The sequence below is a fragment of the Falco naumanni genome, chromosome 8 (genome assembly GCF_017639655.2).
Source record: "Falco naumanni isolate bFalNau1 chromosome 8, bFalNau1.pat, whole genome shotgun sequence".
Lineage (NCBI taxonomy): Eukaryota > Metazoa > Chordata > Aves > Falconiformes > Falconidae > Falco > Falco naumanni.
The window spans coordinates 1,514,538-1,531,592 of NC_054061.1; the positions used below are offsets into that span (position 1 = coordinate 1,514,538).

The 17,055-nt window shown below is 50.3% G+C and overlaps 1 protein-coding gene across 1 annotated transcript; it reads right to left on the bottom strand.

Moving 5' to 3' along the window:
* Nucleotides 1-1,770: 1,770 nt before the first annotated feature.
* Nucleotides 1,771-10,072, bottom strand: GFRA3 (GDNF family receptor alpha 3). The gene is made up of 8 exons (XM_040604960.1): nt 9,950-10,072; nt 6,687-6,962; nt 5,878-5,970; nt 5,123-5,468; nt 4,940-5,049; nt 3,739-3,873; nt 2,669-2,799; nt 1,771-2,365 (listed from the first exon to the last, which is right to left on the bottom strand). The coding sequence occupies exons 1-8, from the start codon at nt 10,002-10,004 to the stop codon at nt 2,231-2,233; spliced, it is 1,281 nt and encodes a 426-aa protein (XP_040460894.1). The 5' UTR covers nt 10,005-10,072; the 3' UTR covers nt 1,771-2,230.
* Nucleotides 10,073-17,055: the final 6,983 nt, after the last annotated feature.

Genomic DNA, 17,055 nt, shown 5'->3' on the forward strand with positions numbered 1-17,055 from the left:
CCCAGGACATAAACAGAAGGCTGGAATTTGGAATGAGAGTATTACCAGTGCAGAAGGACAATTACTCTGATACACGCGACAGTGCGGGAATCTGCAATAAGAAGGTGTCTGACAGTGACTGGGAACCACAGCATATTACTTGGCTGGTGCTACCCTGGCAACAGGGAATAAAGCACAGGGTAAAAAGAAATACCTACCTGTTCTGCGTCTATTCCGGACTATAATATTGTTTGGCTGTGTACAATATTGTTCAGATCTGTCATATCTCATAGGATGAGCAAGGGGCACTGTATGTGTGCATGGAGGAGCTGCTCTGAGCCGAGTTTCGAGCTATCCTGGAAGTGCAGGCTGGCTGATGAGGCAACTCTTGCACACAATTGATTGTGGACTATTAACCTATGCTCAGAAATCAATATTCACTTAACACCACACTTTAACAGGCAAATGCAGTAAAAAATAACAGCAGTTATACAGTGCACACATCTACACTCAGAATAAACAGGTCATGGAATAGAACTTGGCAGAGGAGGAGGAGTTTGGGTGGGTGGTCTGGAAGGGGCAATCGCAACTGGAATATACGGAGAGGTACAAGGTAGCTGCAGCTCCCAGAGATTTTTGCAACTGATGCCTAGGGCTTTTGTGGTCAATACAGCTTTGATGAGCTACGTGTATTCTCTAAGCATGACTTAGAAGGTTGGTCCTGAGGCCAGGCAAGGTTGTCCTTTGCTAGATAAGATTAAATTTACTGGGTTTGAGCACAGAAATCCATCTTAACCCACAAAACCTGAGTCTGTTGCTAGCTCTGATAATGTATGAGATAGGTATGTTGCAAGGAGCAAAACAGAAAGGAGCAAGATTATAAACTGTAGTTTAGTGTCCTTGATCTGGGATGGTATTTTTCATATACTTAAAAGAATGGATTTGAAAAGAGGACTGAAAGTAATCCAGAATTTATGTTTACCAGGAACTTTACATGTGTTTATTGAGCTTTACTTGCAACCCACCCTGGAGTGCAAATTTGTAGTCTTTAGGATGGTACGCTGTGCTCTTCACAGGCTGGAGGAGTGGGCCCACTGAACCGCACCAAGTTCAGCAAGGCCTGGGTTGGGACAGTCCCTGACACCAACACAGGCGGAGGGATGCACGGACCGAGAGCAGCCCTGCAGAAAAGGACTTAGGGATACCAGCAGATAAAAAACGGGCCGTGAGCCGGTACCGCGCGCTCGCAGCCCGGAAGGCCATATCACATCCTGGGCTGCACAAAAGGAAGCGTGGGCAGCAGGTGGGGGGAGGCGATTCTCCCCCTCTGCTCTGCTCCACCCCTCCTGGAGCCCTGCATCCCGCTCTGGGGTGCCCAGTACGGGACAGACACGGACCTGCTCGAGCGGGTCCCCAGGAGGGACACGACAACGATGAGGGGGCTGGAACACCGCTCCTGTGCGGAAAGGCTGAGACAGCTGGTGTGGGTCAGCCTGGAGAAGGGGCAGCCCCAGGGAGACCTGGCGGTGGCCTTTCAATATATAAGGGGGGACCATTAAGAAAGATGGAGAGAGACTTACTGCCAGGGCCTGTAATGACAGCACAAGGTGCAACAGCTTTAAACTGAGAGAGGGGAGATTTAGACTGGACACAAGGAATCTTTTACAATGAGAGTGGTGAGGCACTGGCACGGGTTGCCCAGAGCAGCTGTGGATGCCCCTTGCTGGAAGTGTTCAAGGTCAGGTTGGATGGAGCCTTGAGCAACCTGACCTAGTGAAGGATGTCCCTCTGCTGGTGGCAGGGGGCTGGACTAGCTGACCTTTAAAGGTCCCTTCCAACCCAAACCATTCTATGACTGTCACCTGAAGAAGAACTCTGGAAGGGGGGGCGGTAGGACATGCTGAGTCAGGCCCCTCCCTGCACTCAGAAACAGAACCCTGCCCAAGTTCTGACAGAACTCAGACCTTCGTTTTAAAATATTGTGCTGGAATATTAATGTGATATTACTCAAAATGTGCACATGGCAGCAGCAATGGTGGGCGTAGTATCTGCCGAGCTCAGTGCGGACTGGCTGGGGGAAGTGGGGTGCAGGCTGGGGGGAGGTTTTCAGTGACTGCCGTTCTGGGTGAAGGCTGTTCCTTTCCTCTTTTCTGGAAGCCTTCTGTTTCCTAAAGGTAAATCAGTAGTGGGACGTGCCTGGATATAGAATAAGATTAATCATATGGGAAGGAAAGATGCCATTTATGCTAAGTTAACGTGAGCTGAGCAAGAGGGGCAGGAACAGAGCCAGAGGCGGCCAAGAAATAGCAGCTCCAGAATACACAGAGGAGGCCATAGGCATACTGCTGTGTTCAGAGATGTCTCGCTGTGTCTTCCCTTCAGCCACCTAGGAAATGAAAAGGAGGAATGAATCCCAGTTAGACACGTTCATGCTCAAACGTCTGGCTGCAGAGCCGCCCATTCTGAGCACTAATGTGAGACTATAGGGAGCTCCTGTGGCCAGGCAGGACAGCATATTTCTGCTTGTCTCTGGAAAGAAATAACTGGAGGTCAAGTGGTCCAGGGTTCTGCATGCATGTGGCATCCCTTGCTTTGATGTCCAAAATCACACATTTCCAGTTCCAAGGTTTTTCAGCTACTGTCTCTAGGCTGCTTCAGTGCTTTGTGAAGGCAGCAAAGCAATGCATACCTGGGACATTTCTGAAGCAAGAGATGTGCTGGTACTGTCTCCTTGGAAGCTTAGGGAAGATGAATAAAATAAGTCTTCCTGTCTTTCTAGAGCTGTCTGCTTCAGGTGCATTTGAGACCAAATCGTATTTTCTGCAAACAGAAGTAAAGCAAGAGTCTTACTGTGCTTTTCTTGTGCACACCTTGGAGCCTAGTGAACAGAAGTCTAGGGAACCTATCTTAGGAAACACGCTCAAAGGCTGTGTGGCTTTGATTTAGAAAATACATATTCTCTGTTCAGTGAACGGCCCGTTAGTTTCTGGGTTTACTTGCGAGGTTGAGCAGACGGCAAAGCCAATTTGCACTGTACTGGAGGACCTCTGGGACTTTCCCAGCTGTCTATTTTGTGAGGGGCAGGTATGTAGTATCTTGGGTGGGATGTTCAGGTTATAGGTGTATCTATAGTGCTGGGTGTAAGGCTTTTCTATACAGCAGGAGGTAGGTTTAAATATTAATCATTTATCTAATGATGATGGTTTCTTTGATGTCCTTTGGAAGCTTTTACAAACATAAAATATTTAAATCTTATTAAGGTCTGTTGCTAAAATGCTAGAGAGATAAAAGAAATACAGACTTAAGATTGCACGTCCGCATTTAACAGGATTTTTCTAACCGCTGTGCTGCCAAATCTAGTAACAGGGGCTGTGCCAGGAGCTACTGATCTTGAGCAAGGAAGTGAGGGCCAAAGGCGAGCAAAGGAGGGGGACCCAAACCCCATAATCCTGGGTGATTATGATCTGATGTGGTTACTCAGCAACCTATGGATACAGCATGTCTGACCTCCTCTTGTGATTTTTCGCAACCCCTCCATTTGAATGCTGTTGGGAAATAGCTTCATGGAACAAAAGTGTTGCCAAAAGATACAGAAACACTTCTGAGAGCAGATCCAGGCTGGTCCCATAGGTTGGGTCATGGAGACACTGCAGAAGACAACAGAACTATACGCAAGAGCAATGCAACATAGGATCTGGAAATCAGCAGGATCTGAGTGTCCCTGTGCTGAGCTGATTGTGTGATGTAATTCATGCTTACCAAGGCATTTGTTGCTCTCAAACATGCCAAGTATCTGGTCACACTTCTCCTTCTGGTTGCCGCTGCTCTCACATGTGCACCACAGGGAGACCTCCACACTGGAGTTACTGACATAGTTGGGTGTCATGGGTGTGCCTGTCCCAAACCCCCAGAAACCGGAATCAGGATTTACTTCACCAGAGGAAAGAAGCATCACAAGTCCTGTTACACTAAAGGGAATGCTGCACTGGAAGCAGAAGCCTTCCCTCGTGGTACACGCATTACCCAGGAGAGGTCAGGAGCCCCTGCAAGATGACCCAGGCCTGCTGAATCTACTCAAAGTCTGCTGGGCTGTGAAGTGTGGAGATTACTACCCCTGACGCAGGCACTCTGATGGTGAGGTACACCGATAGCTGAAGCTGGTGCAAGTACTAAATTGAAGGATGTGAAGCATCGGCAGGGACTGAACTGCGGTACTGGCACATGGTAGCACAAGGCGCTCTTACTTCTTGTGACATTGGCAACACTGTGGCCAAACACGTTTTGCCAAACAAATGCAGCACACCTGTAGCGTGCTGTTCAGCCAAGAGTTCATTTAGACCAAAACAGCGAAGACATCTGGAAAACCAGAAGGTATAGCCTAGATTTACAGCTCTTCTTTCGAGCTACTCTGAAAAAGCATTAGCAGGCTGGCAGTGAAATGGCTAAAACCCCAAGACGACCTTCTCTCTAAGAGCTGGTAGCGCCACATCCTGCCTGGCTCTGAGAAGGTAGTGTGTACAACACTAACAAAGCATCAGGAGTCTAAGTCAGGCAGTGAGGGAGTGTCACACTTAACCACTGCTGTGATGGGAGGTAACTCCTGCAGCAGGGAGGACCTGGTTGTAGGTGCCCCCAGAGCCCTGCTCTTTGGGCACTTGGAGAGCTTTGCACCAGCTGATGATGCAAATGGGCGTGCAGAAATCTCAGGTAAGTGCTGCTGATTTGCTGCAGAGGGTGGGACAAAGTAGAGTGATAAATGCCACGGAAGAGCACTCCCTGGGCTGCATCTACCGCAGAAGCAAGAGGGAGCACTAGCATCAGTGAGGCTAAGGCATATTCACTGGTATACTGGGCACTGCCTCCTGCGGGAGATAACAAGGTCCTTCCCAGCATCAGGGCGTGCCTGCAAGTTTGTGGCCTGAAAGCGTCCACCCTGCATGTTCCTGTGCGTATCACTTACCAATCATCCCCATGTACGCCTGCAGGCATGCAGCATGGTTGTGCTGAGAGCAACCATCTGGGGACATGTCTGCAGGTTGACAGTTTTGTTGGAAGTCAGCCAGTCGGGATCTGTGGGAAGGAAAATGAGACTGTCAGTGTCTGTGCTGTTCTCCTGGCTAACGTCCGCTGCCACTGGACCTACTTGCAGATATGGTCTTCTAAGCAGGAGTCCAGAAGCCAGAGGCAGTTGGGTTTGGTGTTATACTGGAAGGAACAGTCAGGAACAATAGTTTTCCGGCGTCGTTCTCCACAAAGTTCATCCTGACATGGACAGAATAGGATCCTTTTGGTGAAATCCTCAGGGACTTTCTCAAAGAAATTCCTTAGCCCTCTGTGGCACTTGCGGCGGTCGCACATGTCTTCGCTTCCTGCTCCCTTGGTGCAGATGGAGGCGTAGTCTGTGCGCAGACGGACGCACTTCTTGCTCAGATTACAGACATGAGTTGCCTTCAGGCATGGATTTGTTGCATCTCCTGCTAACTGTGAGCCTAAAGAGCCAAAAGAAACCCAGAAACAATGAAGCGAGTCTCCAATGTGTGGAAGTAGGAGTAGCCTTTACATGACAGTCAGATTGGGAACATCAAAAAGAATGAAGCCTATTAGTCCTGTCTGCCCGCAGTACGACATTGCAGTTATACTGGTTACAAAATTGTATTTTTTTGTTGGTTTGTGTTAGGGTGTTTGTTTCAGAAAATGCTTGTTGTGGGTTATTTGCTCTTTCGTAGGCCTGGATCTGTGGCTACATTTACACTTGGTAGGGTGAACCAATTTAGCCAAGTATCCAGAGCAGGCGCTCCGCTGATTAAAGCAGCCATTACCCCAAATTGTTAATAACTGTCAGCCCCCGCAAAGATAAGACAGGGCAGCATTATATCATTTAACCTTTACAGTCCTTACCTGATAACAGAGCTGCCAGTTTATTATAATCAGTCTTCCACTGTTCTTCATTTGCTGGATTCTCATAGGGAGAGGTCTCCAAATTGAAATAACCTAGGAAAGACACAAGATATTTTATGCAGTGAGAGAAACGCTTTGTGACCATTTTTAATTTTTTTTAATTGATTTTTTTTTTTCTCTTATTTGTGCTTGGCTGTTTTTTCAGGCTGGAATTCAGAGATGCTCTGTCTTGCTCAAAGCCAAACGCTAAGAATGGTTCTGCTGGAGATGCAGAGGCAATACTGTGTAAAAACAGCATTACATGTTGTCATCAGATTTCATCTGGGAAGAATCTGGTCTATGTTGTCACTTGGTTTTTTTTCAGCCTCAGGGCTAGTGAGGAGATGTGCAGCACAGGCAGTCTTGAGCGGGAGGCCAAGCAGAAGCATCCCACTAAAGCTGGAAAGCAGCAGCATGCTCAAGGATGCCAGTACAACGTGTGTCGTAATCACGTGTGTTTTCAGAGATGGACAGATATGACTATTTTGAGGTGACTTTCACAGCAGTCCCTCCCCCCAGCACTACATCTAACTGCCTTGGAGTAGCTGGCTTTGTCTCTTGGGGTCCCTGGTGTAGCTGAAGAGCCAGTCCCAGGCCAGATCAGTTTTCTCTGCTTATCAAGCAGAGAAGTAATGAATTCTCTTCACTCGGAGATGTGGTTCCAAAGTGATACCTGCAGTGTTGGGAAGTGGCCTTTTGCAGCTGTTTTCAGATGGGGGGCAGGACTGAGCCTTACTGGTACCTTGCACATTCATATTACTTCATCTCACCATCTGTCATGCTGGAGTGAACGGTCCAGAAAACGCGTAAGCAGTGCTCCTGTCTCTTCATGCGCCGGTGACACTTGCAGTGCAGCAGAGAGCTGTTTCCGAGGTCTAGCTCTGCATTCAGACATTGGACCCTGCTGTCGTGATCCAGCGGGAGGAAGCGAGTCTTGGCCAGGGCACAGTTCTCCAGGATCCTGTAGGTAGCATTGCAGACAGAGTCCGAGAGGCACAGCTGTTCTGCTGCGATGCAGTTGCTCCGTGGCAGAGCCAGGAGGTCTCCTGGTCAAGCAGGCAAAAGACTGTTAGGATCATGATCACAACGCAAGTCAGGCAAGCACCTTGTCACTGTTCCATAGGCATCCTACGTTCCAGAAGGACTCCTCTCAGGAGATAGAACTGGTTGGGGCCTTTCATACAGAATGGTAAGGAACAAGAGCTGTCTCCATTTAGAAAAAAAACTATGAGCATCAATGTATGAAAGAGGGAACAAAAGGTTAAAGAAAAGTCTCAAAAATAATTCCGTTTAATAAAACTTTTTTTTAATCACCCTTAACTCTTTCAAATTGGCCAAGATCAGGGATGACTCTGTATTTTATGTGGTAAATCCCTGTGGAAACCTTGGGGTTGCTGAGGCCTGCTTTGAAGAAGCTCTTCGATCTGGGTAATGAAAACCGCAGTGCAATAAGCACATAGTAACAGCGTACCACGTGCTGTGAGTCCATGCTGCTGCAACTGCTGAAGTATTTACTGGTCTTTAAGAGCTGTACTGAAAAAGCCATTTGCAGAGTGTAAAAAACAACTGCTTTACTGAGCTTGGAAATTTAAGAATATGAATGCCTATTTTTTGCATAATAGAATAAATCCTTAACATAAGATTGCAAGTAGCTTCATGTAGAAGTGCTGATATGCAATCAGATATATAGAACCCACTCCATGAAATCCCTGCCAAAAATGCTGGGATGCAGGCTTGGCCTGCCATCTTTCATCTGTTGGTTGATTGGACTATATTTCTGTGTGGATGTATATTTGCATAATGGATGCACTGACTGTGTGCGTATATATACACACACACACATATATGTACCGCCGCATGCAGAAGTATTGAATAATCTCAATTTAAAAATATAATCTTTAAAACTAGATTTTTATTTCAGCTTTTTTTTTTTTATATGGACTGTTGTTTCCTAAGGGTAATACTGGGGTGATACCTAGCATTATGTTGTCACAGGTAGGTGAATTCAGTCTGTAATCTTTCATTTCTATAGCATATGAATCTGTGTTTACAGTACAAGTATAATGAAGACCTGGAACTAGACTGTTTGCTAATAAAACATATACAGGCTGGTATGTTGCTTCCCTTCAGACAATATTGCTTGGCTGGTTTTAGGAAAGGACTGTGCTGAGCCTTCCAACTACCTTTAATGTTCTTTGGTACGTGATCTTACCTGTCATTCTCTTGCAGGTGCAGCAGTACTATTTCAGCCTGCCTTCACTACAGATTAGGAAAAATTGTGGTACATCTCCTGTTACCTGGTGTACCATCCTCAGCATCTAATTTGTTCTCTTGCTTCCTTCACTTTTGCTGGTTTCATCAGTTTATCTGCTGCAAGCAGTAGGCTGCCCAAGTCTGTGCCAGTCTGCTGCTCAGACTTTCTGCTTGTCCTACAGCCCAGTAATACTGTCTGTGTGTCTCTGTCTCACCTGTACAAATCTCTTTGCTTTTCTAGCAACTTGTACTTTGTTGTTAATCTTGCTGTTCTGTAAAGACTGTATGACTTTGTAAGCTCCCTGAAAAACATCTCTCATGAGAAATGCTCTGTACCCGGCACAGTGGGCTTTGGTTAGCAGTTACACCTAGCCATAGCCTTAGTGAACACACTGAGTGCGATTATATCCTGTAAGGTTGCAATCAGTGCAAATTCCCAATAGCAAAACAGTCTGTTCTCTGCAGTAGCTTTTGGAATCCTAAACTGAGTGAACTGGTCTACACCGCCAGGCCAGATCCCTGTATCCCACCTTCAACAGTGGCTTGCAGCAGCTGTTGTAGCAAGTTCATAAAAGGACAGGATGCACCCTCCTAGCCTTAGGATCCTGCCCAGCAAGCACCTGACCCCGAAGTGACATTTTAAAAACTTTAAAGTGATACGTAAAATGCCAAAGCGGAGGAGAACTGGGTGGATGGACTGTTTCTACCACAAGCCTGCACCAGATGCTTCAGGTGAAACTGCTGTAAACCTCAAATTTACAACAGTCCTCCTCCACAGATGTCATTTAGTAGCTGTGCATTGTCTTAAGCCCTAATACCTGACACGTTGTTTCATTTTTTTAAACCTTGTCTTAGTATTCCAGATAATAACATGAAAGAATGAGAAAGCCTAATTCTTCCCTAGAGCCGTGGTCTAGGTTGCAGAACGTGTTAAAGATGCGTGTGGGGGGGAGCCGCTTCTGTAGTTAAAAAGTTAAAAGGTAAAAATCAATTCAGAGAGACTGTTTGTTTATACCTTAGAAAAAAGAGGTAGATGGTCCGACATCCCTTTATTCTCCCTTGTCCCTCCATGTCCTGCTATACATGTGTATCTCTGCGTTATTTTGCTGCCCCCGGTGCACGTGCTGTCGGAGGGTGGCCGCAGGGGAACCCGTCCGCTCACCGGGCACGGTTATCAACGCCGCGCTAGCGCGTGCACGCGGAGCTCGGGGGCAGCCGGTGCCGCTGCGGCCGCAGGTCCCGCCGCGGGCCCGGTGGGCGCGGGGACGAACCGGGCGGAACGGCGGCGGTGCCCGGCGCGGCAGGAGCGGGCAGCAGCGCGGACCCCGCAGCAGCGCCCCGCCGAGCCCCCCGGGCCGCTCGCCGCGCACCGAGCGCTGCCCGGCAAGCTGCCGCCCCAAGTGCGGGGACGCGGCGGCAGCGCCGAGCGGGCGCCGGGCGAAGCCCGGAGGGCGACCGGGCCGGGACCCGCGGGGCAGCGCCAGCCCGAGCGCACCGGGCTTTGTGCCCTGGCGGCCCCGGCCCACCCCGTGCCCGTGCGGGGAGCGGGGGCCCCCGCGGCGCCCCCAGCCGTGCCCCGGGACACGCGTGTCCCCCCCGTTTGCTCGCGGCCGCAATTCACGTTTGGGCCGAAGCAGCCGCCGCCCGCTCCCAACCGCGGCTGCCGCCCGCCAGGACGCGTACAGGACACGCGGGGGGACACGCGGGGGGACGCGCCGCCCTGCACCGCCACACGCCCCCCACCCTCCCCGTCCGGCGCCCACCGCCCCGGCGCTGTTACCGGCTCGGGAGAGGAGCAGCCCCAGGAGCAGCGCCGGGAGCAGCGCCAGCCCCATGCTGCAGCCCGGCCCCGGCCGCCGCTGGCTCCCGCTGTGGGACCGCGGCTCACGCTGCGCCCAGCCCGCCGGCCGGCAGCGCCCCCGGCCCGCCCCGGCCCGCCCCGGCCAGCAGCGGGCGGCGAGCGCCGCCCCGTGGCCCGGCCTGGCCCGGCCCGCAGCGCACGGGGCCGGGGGCGCTGCCGGCCGGCGCTGCGCGGGGCCGGGGCGGGCGGCGGGGCGGGCCGGGCGGGGAGCGCTCCCCAGGCAGGATCCGCCGGGGCGGTTCAGGAGGGGCGCTCCGACGGGCTGTGGCAGGCGCTGCCTGCGCGGGTTCGGGAGCCCCCGGCCCCAAGCGCAGCGCTGTGAGGGCCCAGCGGGGGGCACCCACTGGGGCGCACTGTGCTAACAGAGTCAGACTAAAACAGAGGGAGCGTCCTCCGGGGGGACAGATGCCGACCGCCCTTTGAATAAATTCCCTTGGTGCTTCCTTGGTCTGCAGGAGGGGTGGGTGACCTAGCTGCTTCCTACCGGCCTTGCTGTGAAGGGTCTTCAGTACCTTACTTGTTGCTGGTTCTGCCCTGATGGAGGGACTTGGCTGTGCCCACTCCAAGGTTGGCATTTCTGAGAGCCGACCCAGCATTTAGGCAGCTCTGCTTCTTTTTGAATAGATCCTTCTTTTCAGTTTGCATCCTAAGGCCAAGTTAACCAATGCAGAAAAGTAGCAGGCCAGCGTGTGCATGTCAAACGTGAGTATATGAAAAAGAGGCAAACCTTTTGCAGGGTGAACGTTTGCACAAGTAGAGAGACCTACCCCGTCTGCCCAAAAAGCCCAACAGAAAGAGTTATGATTGTGCAAACATGAAGTATCCGCAGGCCAAGTCAGCAGTGCCCTCCTGAGCTTTTTGGAAGAGCTTAGTCCTTCCGCTTACTGCAGGGAGCTGCTGTGAAGCATTTCTGAATGTGAACAAGTTGCCCACAAACACTGGAAGCTCTTCATGTTTAAGGAGGAGAGAAAAATCATTCTCACCGTGGCTCAAAGTCTAATCAAAGCCTAATGGTTGGAGGAGCCTAAAGAGAGTGGTGTGTGGGACGGAGCCTTTTTAACTTGGTAGTGAATTGTTTGCAGCTGTGGTTCAGGAGGAGGAAGCAGAGTAGTTAGGCTGAAGAAAAACTAGGAGCGAAGAGGCTTACTTGTAATGATGACGTGAAAAAACAAAAAGTGGCCTGGTCCTGTGAACTTCTCTATGTTTTTGTGAGAAATGGTAAGAATAAACAAGTGGATCTGAAAGTCTTTAATCATAATCCAAATTATAACTGTGACACAGAAGAGACCTGGTTGGATTATTACTATGGCTGCAATATTAATGCAGTAGTGTGTAACTTGTGAGGAATGACAGGCAGCAGCAGCAGCAGAGATGTTGCCTTCTATGCCATGCACCTGTGTACTTGCTTTGTTACTGCAGGAGGATCTTCTCAATGCAATTTGAGGGATTGTTAAAAGGGAAGAAAACCAGGCACTACTGTTTGTGTTCTGGGCTGCCTGGTGGTAAACCCAAGCAGAACCGTCCAGTGCACGGCAGTGGGAGGTTGTACCTGCCCAGGCATCCCTTGCTACAGGGGTACCGGTGGTACGGGATGTTTGTGGAATGTGTTACTGACTTTCTTGGTACAGAAGAGGATGACAGCCACGGGAGAGGAAGCTTTGTTAGACCTGATTGCCGCTGACAGGTATAACTTTTTAAAAATACTAATGTAGAGGGCAATTTGGATGGTGGTGGTTGTCAGTTTGTGATCCTTAGGCTGTTGTTTCTATTTTGCTGTTTTCACACTCCTTCTAAGCAAAGACAGATTTCAGTAAACTCAGTGAATTGATAGCCAGCATGTCACAGAAGGAAAGCCTGGAGAAAAGAGCGTGTGTGCCTTGAGAAAGGAAAGGATATAAATCAATCTTAACTTCAAGCTCTAGGAAAAGTCTGGAATGCATAAACAATCTGTTAGCGTGTGGAAAATAACAGGGTTGCCTTTTGTCTCCCAGGTGGATTTGTCAAGGACCAATACAATTTCTTCTACAACAGGATAACAACTTCTGCGAAGAGGGAAGAAAAAGAAGAGATCTTCAAGAACAGCTCTAAAAGGTCAGTCCAGCTCAGTGTGAGAAAATAGTTTAGAGGATCTTTCAAGTTCGTTTCCAGGCTGTTTTCCTGATTCTGCAATTATAAATCTTCCCCCAAAGCCCACTGAAATGACCCATTAACTCAGCGCTGAATTATGCCCTGCAGCAGATAAGCAAGGAAAGGGAAAATTCTTCCTTCTGTGTGAAAGCTGAACGCTGTGGCAGCGTTTTCAGGTTGCCTTGGCAGGTGGCCAAGTGGAGGAACTTGAACCTTATGTCCAGCGAAGGGCTGGCCAATTTGCTACACTTCTCTAGTCAGCACAGCCTGTGAGTGCGGTGGAATGGTCCCTTTCTGGATTTTTGCATATTTATATGTATCTTGGCCTGGGACCCGTAGCTTTCAAGTTTATTTGGTTTTTTCCTCCCTCCCCACACACATGCAGAGCTGCACCGTAACCTCATTACAGGTCTCAGAGAGTTGAATAATTGCCAGTCTCTCATGACCAAAGCTTTCATCGCTCTCTCCATCTGAAATTGTGAGGCCAGCTCTGACCTAAGGGGTCATCTACCAGCGCAGTGTACAATGTCTCAGGAATCGCCTTCTCTAATGCTGTGCAAGGTCCAGGCCTCTGACCTTCTCAAGCAGCTGCAGAAACAGCGATCAACTCTGATCAGATTTCCGCAGCTTTTAGTACCAGTTCCATGGGGTTTGTTATCTTTGCTGCTCCTCACAGGTTCGTACAGGTCCTGGCTGATTTATAGTTGGTGGTGTTAGCAGGTTCTGTGGTGACAGGTGACAGCCAAGTTGGTGGCAGCGCCGATGTGCCGGGGGGCAGGGGGCTCTGCAGGGGGCTGGGCAGGCCTGGCGAGGGGCTGAGCCCAGCTGTGTGAGGGGCACCCCGCACTGGGCCCTGCCCGTGGGGCACAGCGGCTGGGAAGCTGCCCGGAGGGAAAGGGCCTGGGGGGCTGGCTGACGGCCGGCTGGGCATGGGCCCCCGGGGTGGCGGAGGAGGCCAACAGCATCCTGGCTGGTACCTGAAACGGTGTGGCCAGCCGGCCCAGGGCAGTGACCGTCCCCTGTGCTGGGCACTGGGGGGGCCGCGCTGTTGTTTTATCATTTATGAGTCTGGATCCTCTGGTCCTTGCAGTGCAGATTACAGGCCAGCTGCCCCTGATGGAAAACATTAACACCAAACCTCATGTTCTTGAAATTCATTGGAGCCGTTGCAGTTCTTCTTCATATTGCTTTCAGGCTACGAAGGACTTGATACAGTACATGAAGAGATTTTCCTCTAGCACATTAAGAACTCATTCTGCAGTTTTGGACGCATGGCAGGCTGCATCTATGTTATGTCTTATCATAGGCTGATAATGAGGTGCACACGGGATCCCCCGCAAAACAGGAAATCCATTCCCCGTGCTGGTGCTGTTTCCTCTCTGTGGTGACGGCAGGAAGATCCCCATAGTAGCTGTAGGAGGATAGTTTTCATTTCCTCTTCTGTTCAAACCCACAGCGATGGACAGTCCTTTCCATTGCTGGGGAGCCCTTCTGAACAAACAAACGGAGAGCACACATCATTTGCTTCCCTCTGAAATGACTGTGTATCACTGTATTAAAGTGAGTAGCAGTCCCAGTGATGTGCTAGGCATCTCTACATCTGCGACTGCCACAGCCAGCGAAGACTGGGCTTGAGCAAGCAAGTATTTTGTTACCAGTATGTGCTGAGTTACTTAGTTGTACCTTATTTTGCCTAGTACTAATCTTAAGATTATAGCACATGGGTGCTTCTGCCATTTTTTTCGGGACTTGATCGCTACAACCCTTCTTGAGTCAAAACCAGAGCATGTTACTGCACAGTGCAGAAGGTGCTGAGGCTCTGATGGCTGAGCCTGGGCCACCTGTAGGGAGTACTGTTGGAGTACTACCCCAGAAGGTAGCACAGAGGAGGGCTGTGCAAACACTTCTGTGCCTGGGCTAATATTTACAGCGCCACACTGCTCTTTGCAGGGCTAGAGACAGACAGCAGACACTCACAGCTCATATTAACACCTGTACACTCCAGAAATATTAACCTAATGCAAACAGCCCAGCAGGAGTTAATGTCTATATTCATAGAAAACCAAATAAAAACTCTTTCATTTCCTAGCATGAGTGCTAGTGCCCTGAACAGCTCTGGCTGCTCATTGCTAAAGGAGGTTCAGGGCTCTGACATCCACAGCAGCTACCCATAACTTTCTGCTTCAGTGCCTGTGGCATTTGGCCACTTCTGGCTCGGTTTTTATTTTTTTGTTCCTACAAATAAAGCACTCAGAGCTGCTCTTGTATTGTTAGCTTCAGTGTGGTTCGCAGCAGGAAGATCAGACATTTAGGTGTCTGTCTGGATAGGTAGAGTCATGTAGCTTAATGGATAGACTGTCTCTTTGGTGAAGTAAGTCATCCTACAGGAAAAAGGAACTGGTAAATTTAAGATGATAATTTAGGGTGAGCAGTTGACATGCTGAACAACAGAAGGACAGTGAGGAATGAGCAGGCTGGGTCAACAGGCACCTTGCGAAGTTTAGGGAGGACAGTGGAGTTCTGTAACAGAGCAGAGTGACCCTGTGCACCTGGTCTGGCTGGGGACTGACTGGCTGAGGGGCAGCCCCACTGGAAGGACTGGGAAGCTGCCATGGATACCAGTAAATGCTGATCCTGAGTAAGACAACCCACACACCACACTGTATTAGGATGATTGTGGCCAGAGACTGAAGGAAGTTATTCCCATCTACTTAGCAGTGGTGTGGCCACACCTGGACTCCTGTGCACAGGTCCCATCCCCTGAAGTTCCAGAGGGGTGTGAAGGAACTAGAGACGGTCCCGTGGAGGGACACCAAGATGGCAGCATGTGACCTGCAATGAGGTTAACGGAGTGGGCTCATTTGCTTGGCAAAGCCAGTTACGGGGGCGATCTGTTATCAGCTTACAGCTACCTGAAGGTTGCAAAGGTGACAAACCCAAATTCATGCTAACAACATCAGGTGATGTGAGAAGTGATGATGGCCACAGTTTCCAGCTTGGGCTGTTCAGGCTGGATACTATGAAAAACATTTTTGCTTGGATGCTGGCGCAGTGCTAGAACAGGTTACCCAGAGATGTGTTAGATTCTGTATTCAAACTTGTAGAAAAAGCCACAGCTGACTCGCTCTTGTGTTGGCTGAAGTACTGCCTAGCACATGGGTTTTGGGTTAGAGACTAAGTCCCTTCCCATCAGCTAGTCAAGGCAATGGTTAACACGTGCATGCTTCGGTGGCAGGTTCAAAAGCCATCCAGGTAGTAAGCAGCTCAGAAGAAAAATTATTTGTAAAAGGAAAGCCACAGTATTTCCTCAAGGGAAGAAAGGAGCTCCTTAGAACAGCACTGCTCTACTACCTTAAGTCTAAATTTTTTCAGAGACAGGAACACAGGAAAATTAAGTAGCTTTAATAATGCATTATAGTACTAGATTTGATTCAAAGACATTTCAGTGATGCACTGTGAGCCCATTGTTCTGATCCTGGTGTTCGGATCCATGATGCATCTTGTCCGATCTGCTACTTGCTCTCTCCTTGTCTCAAGTGAAGCTGAATCAGCATACAGGACAGTGGGTCTGGCAGTGGCAAGACAGACCCAGGCCTCAGGGGTAGCAGCTGTTCAGAGCCATGTACTATACTGAACATGGTAACAGACAGAAAAATAATGGAACCAAAACCAAGATTTTACTGTTCCTGTAGGTTGGCAAGGTACTTAAACAGGTATGAGAGCAATCAAGTTACAGAATATGTATTAGATTACTTCCCCTTGATTTAGGAGCATCCCTACAGCTGCTTTCTGCAGTGAAATGGACGGGGTTTCCATTCATTCAAGCCATGAGACAGGGGACTCCAAGGCACATCGGGCAGCAAAGATCAGTGGTCCCACCCTGCTGCCACCTTTGCTACCTTTCAGTGCTGTGGAAGACAGAAATGGAGGCAGCAGGGTCCAGCTGCTTGCAGTAGGTTTTTGTTTTAATCACTCATGTACATTTTCTCCTCTTGGCTTGTAGAAGAGATGGGCACATGGCAGGGCAGCAGCACAGGGGCTGTTTACTTTACACCTTATCAGCAGCATTAAGTGCTTTAGAGACTACCAGGAAAGACTCAGGTACCAGCCGCTCCCACATGGCAGGACTTTGGACCATGGCACAGAGCTGCTATGTCCAGATGGATGAGGCTTTCTTTACTAGTTCTGCCCCTAGCAACAAGGTTGCCAGGATTTCCAATTTCTTTGTCTGTCCTCAGAAGAACCCTCTCTTCCCTCCTGTCCCTCTTGTTCTTTTTAAGCATCCAACCAAGTACTTGCCATAAGGGCTGTCCACAGCATCCTGCAGGCAGTCCAGGAGGATGCCTCACGGTGTCACTCAGCGCCGCAGCGGTGCTGCAGACCACCAAACAGGCAAGGTCGCCTCCCCCATTCCGTGTGCAAGCCAAGCGGGTAGAGCTGTCCGGGTTTTTCGCAGCAGTATGCGGACACTGCCGTGGTGGTGGGATTTTTGATTTGTAAGTAACTGATGCTGCAGGGAAGCTGTGCCAATAGCTGAGGCACCATTGCAGCTGTGCTCACACGCCATATCCCCGCGGTCCAGATGGTGTGTGACGGAGTGGAGGGGGTTCTAGCGGGACCCCCGGGCCCTGCGCGGCAGCGGGCGGCACGGCGGGGCAGGCCGGACTGCTGCGGGGACACCAAGGCGCCCAGCACCGGCCCTGCCCGCTGAGCACCACGCACGGAGCTCCCGCGGGAGAGCAGAGCCCCAGGCCGGCCCGGCCCTGCCGCCTCGGGGGAGGGGTCGGTCCTCATCCCAGCCCCGGGGGCCAGGCCGGCCGTAAGGTGCCCGCTCCCGCCGGTGCCCGTACCGGTGCCCGCTCCCGCCGCGGTGCAGCAGCGCCGCCTGCCGGGCCACG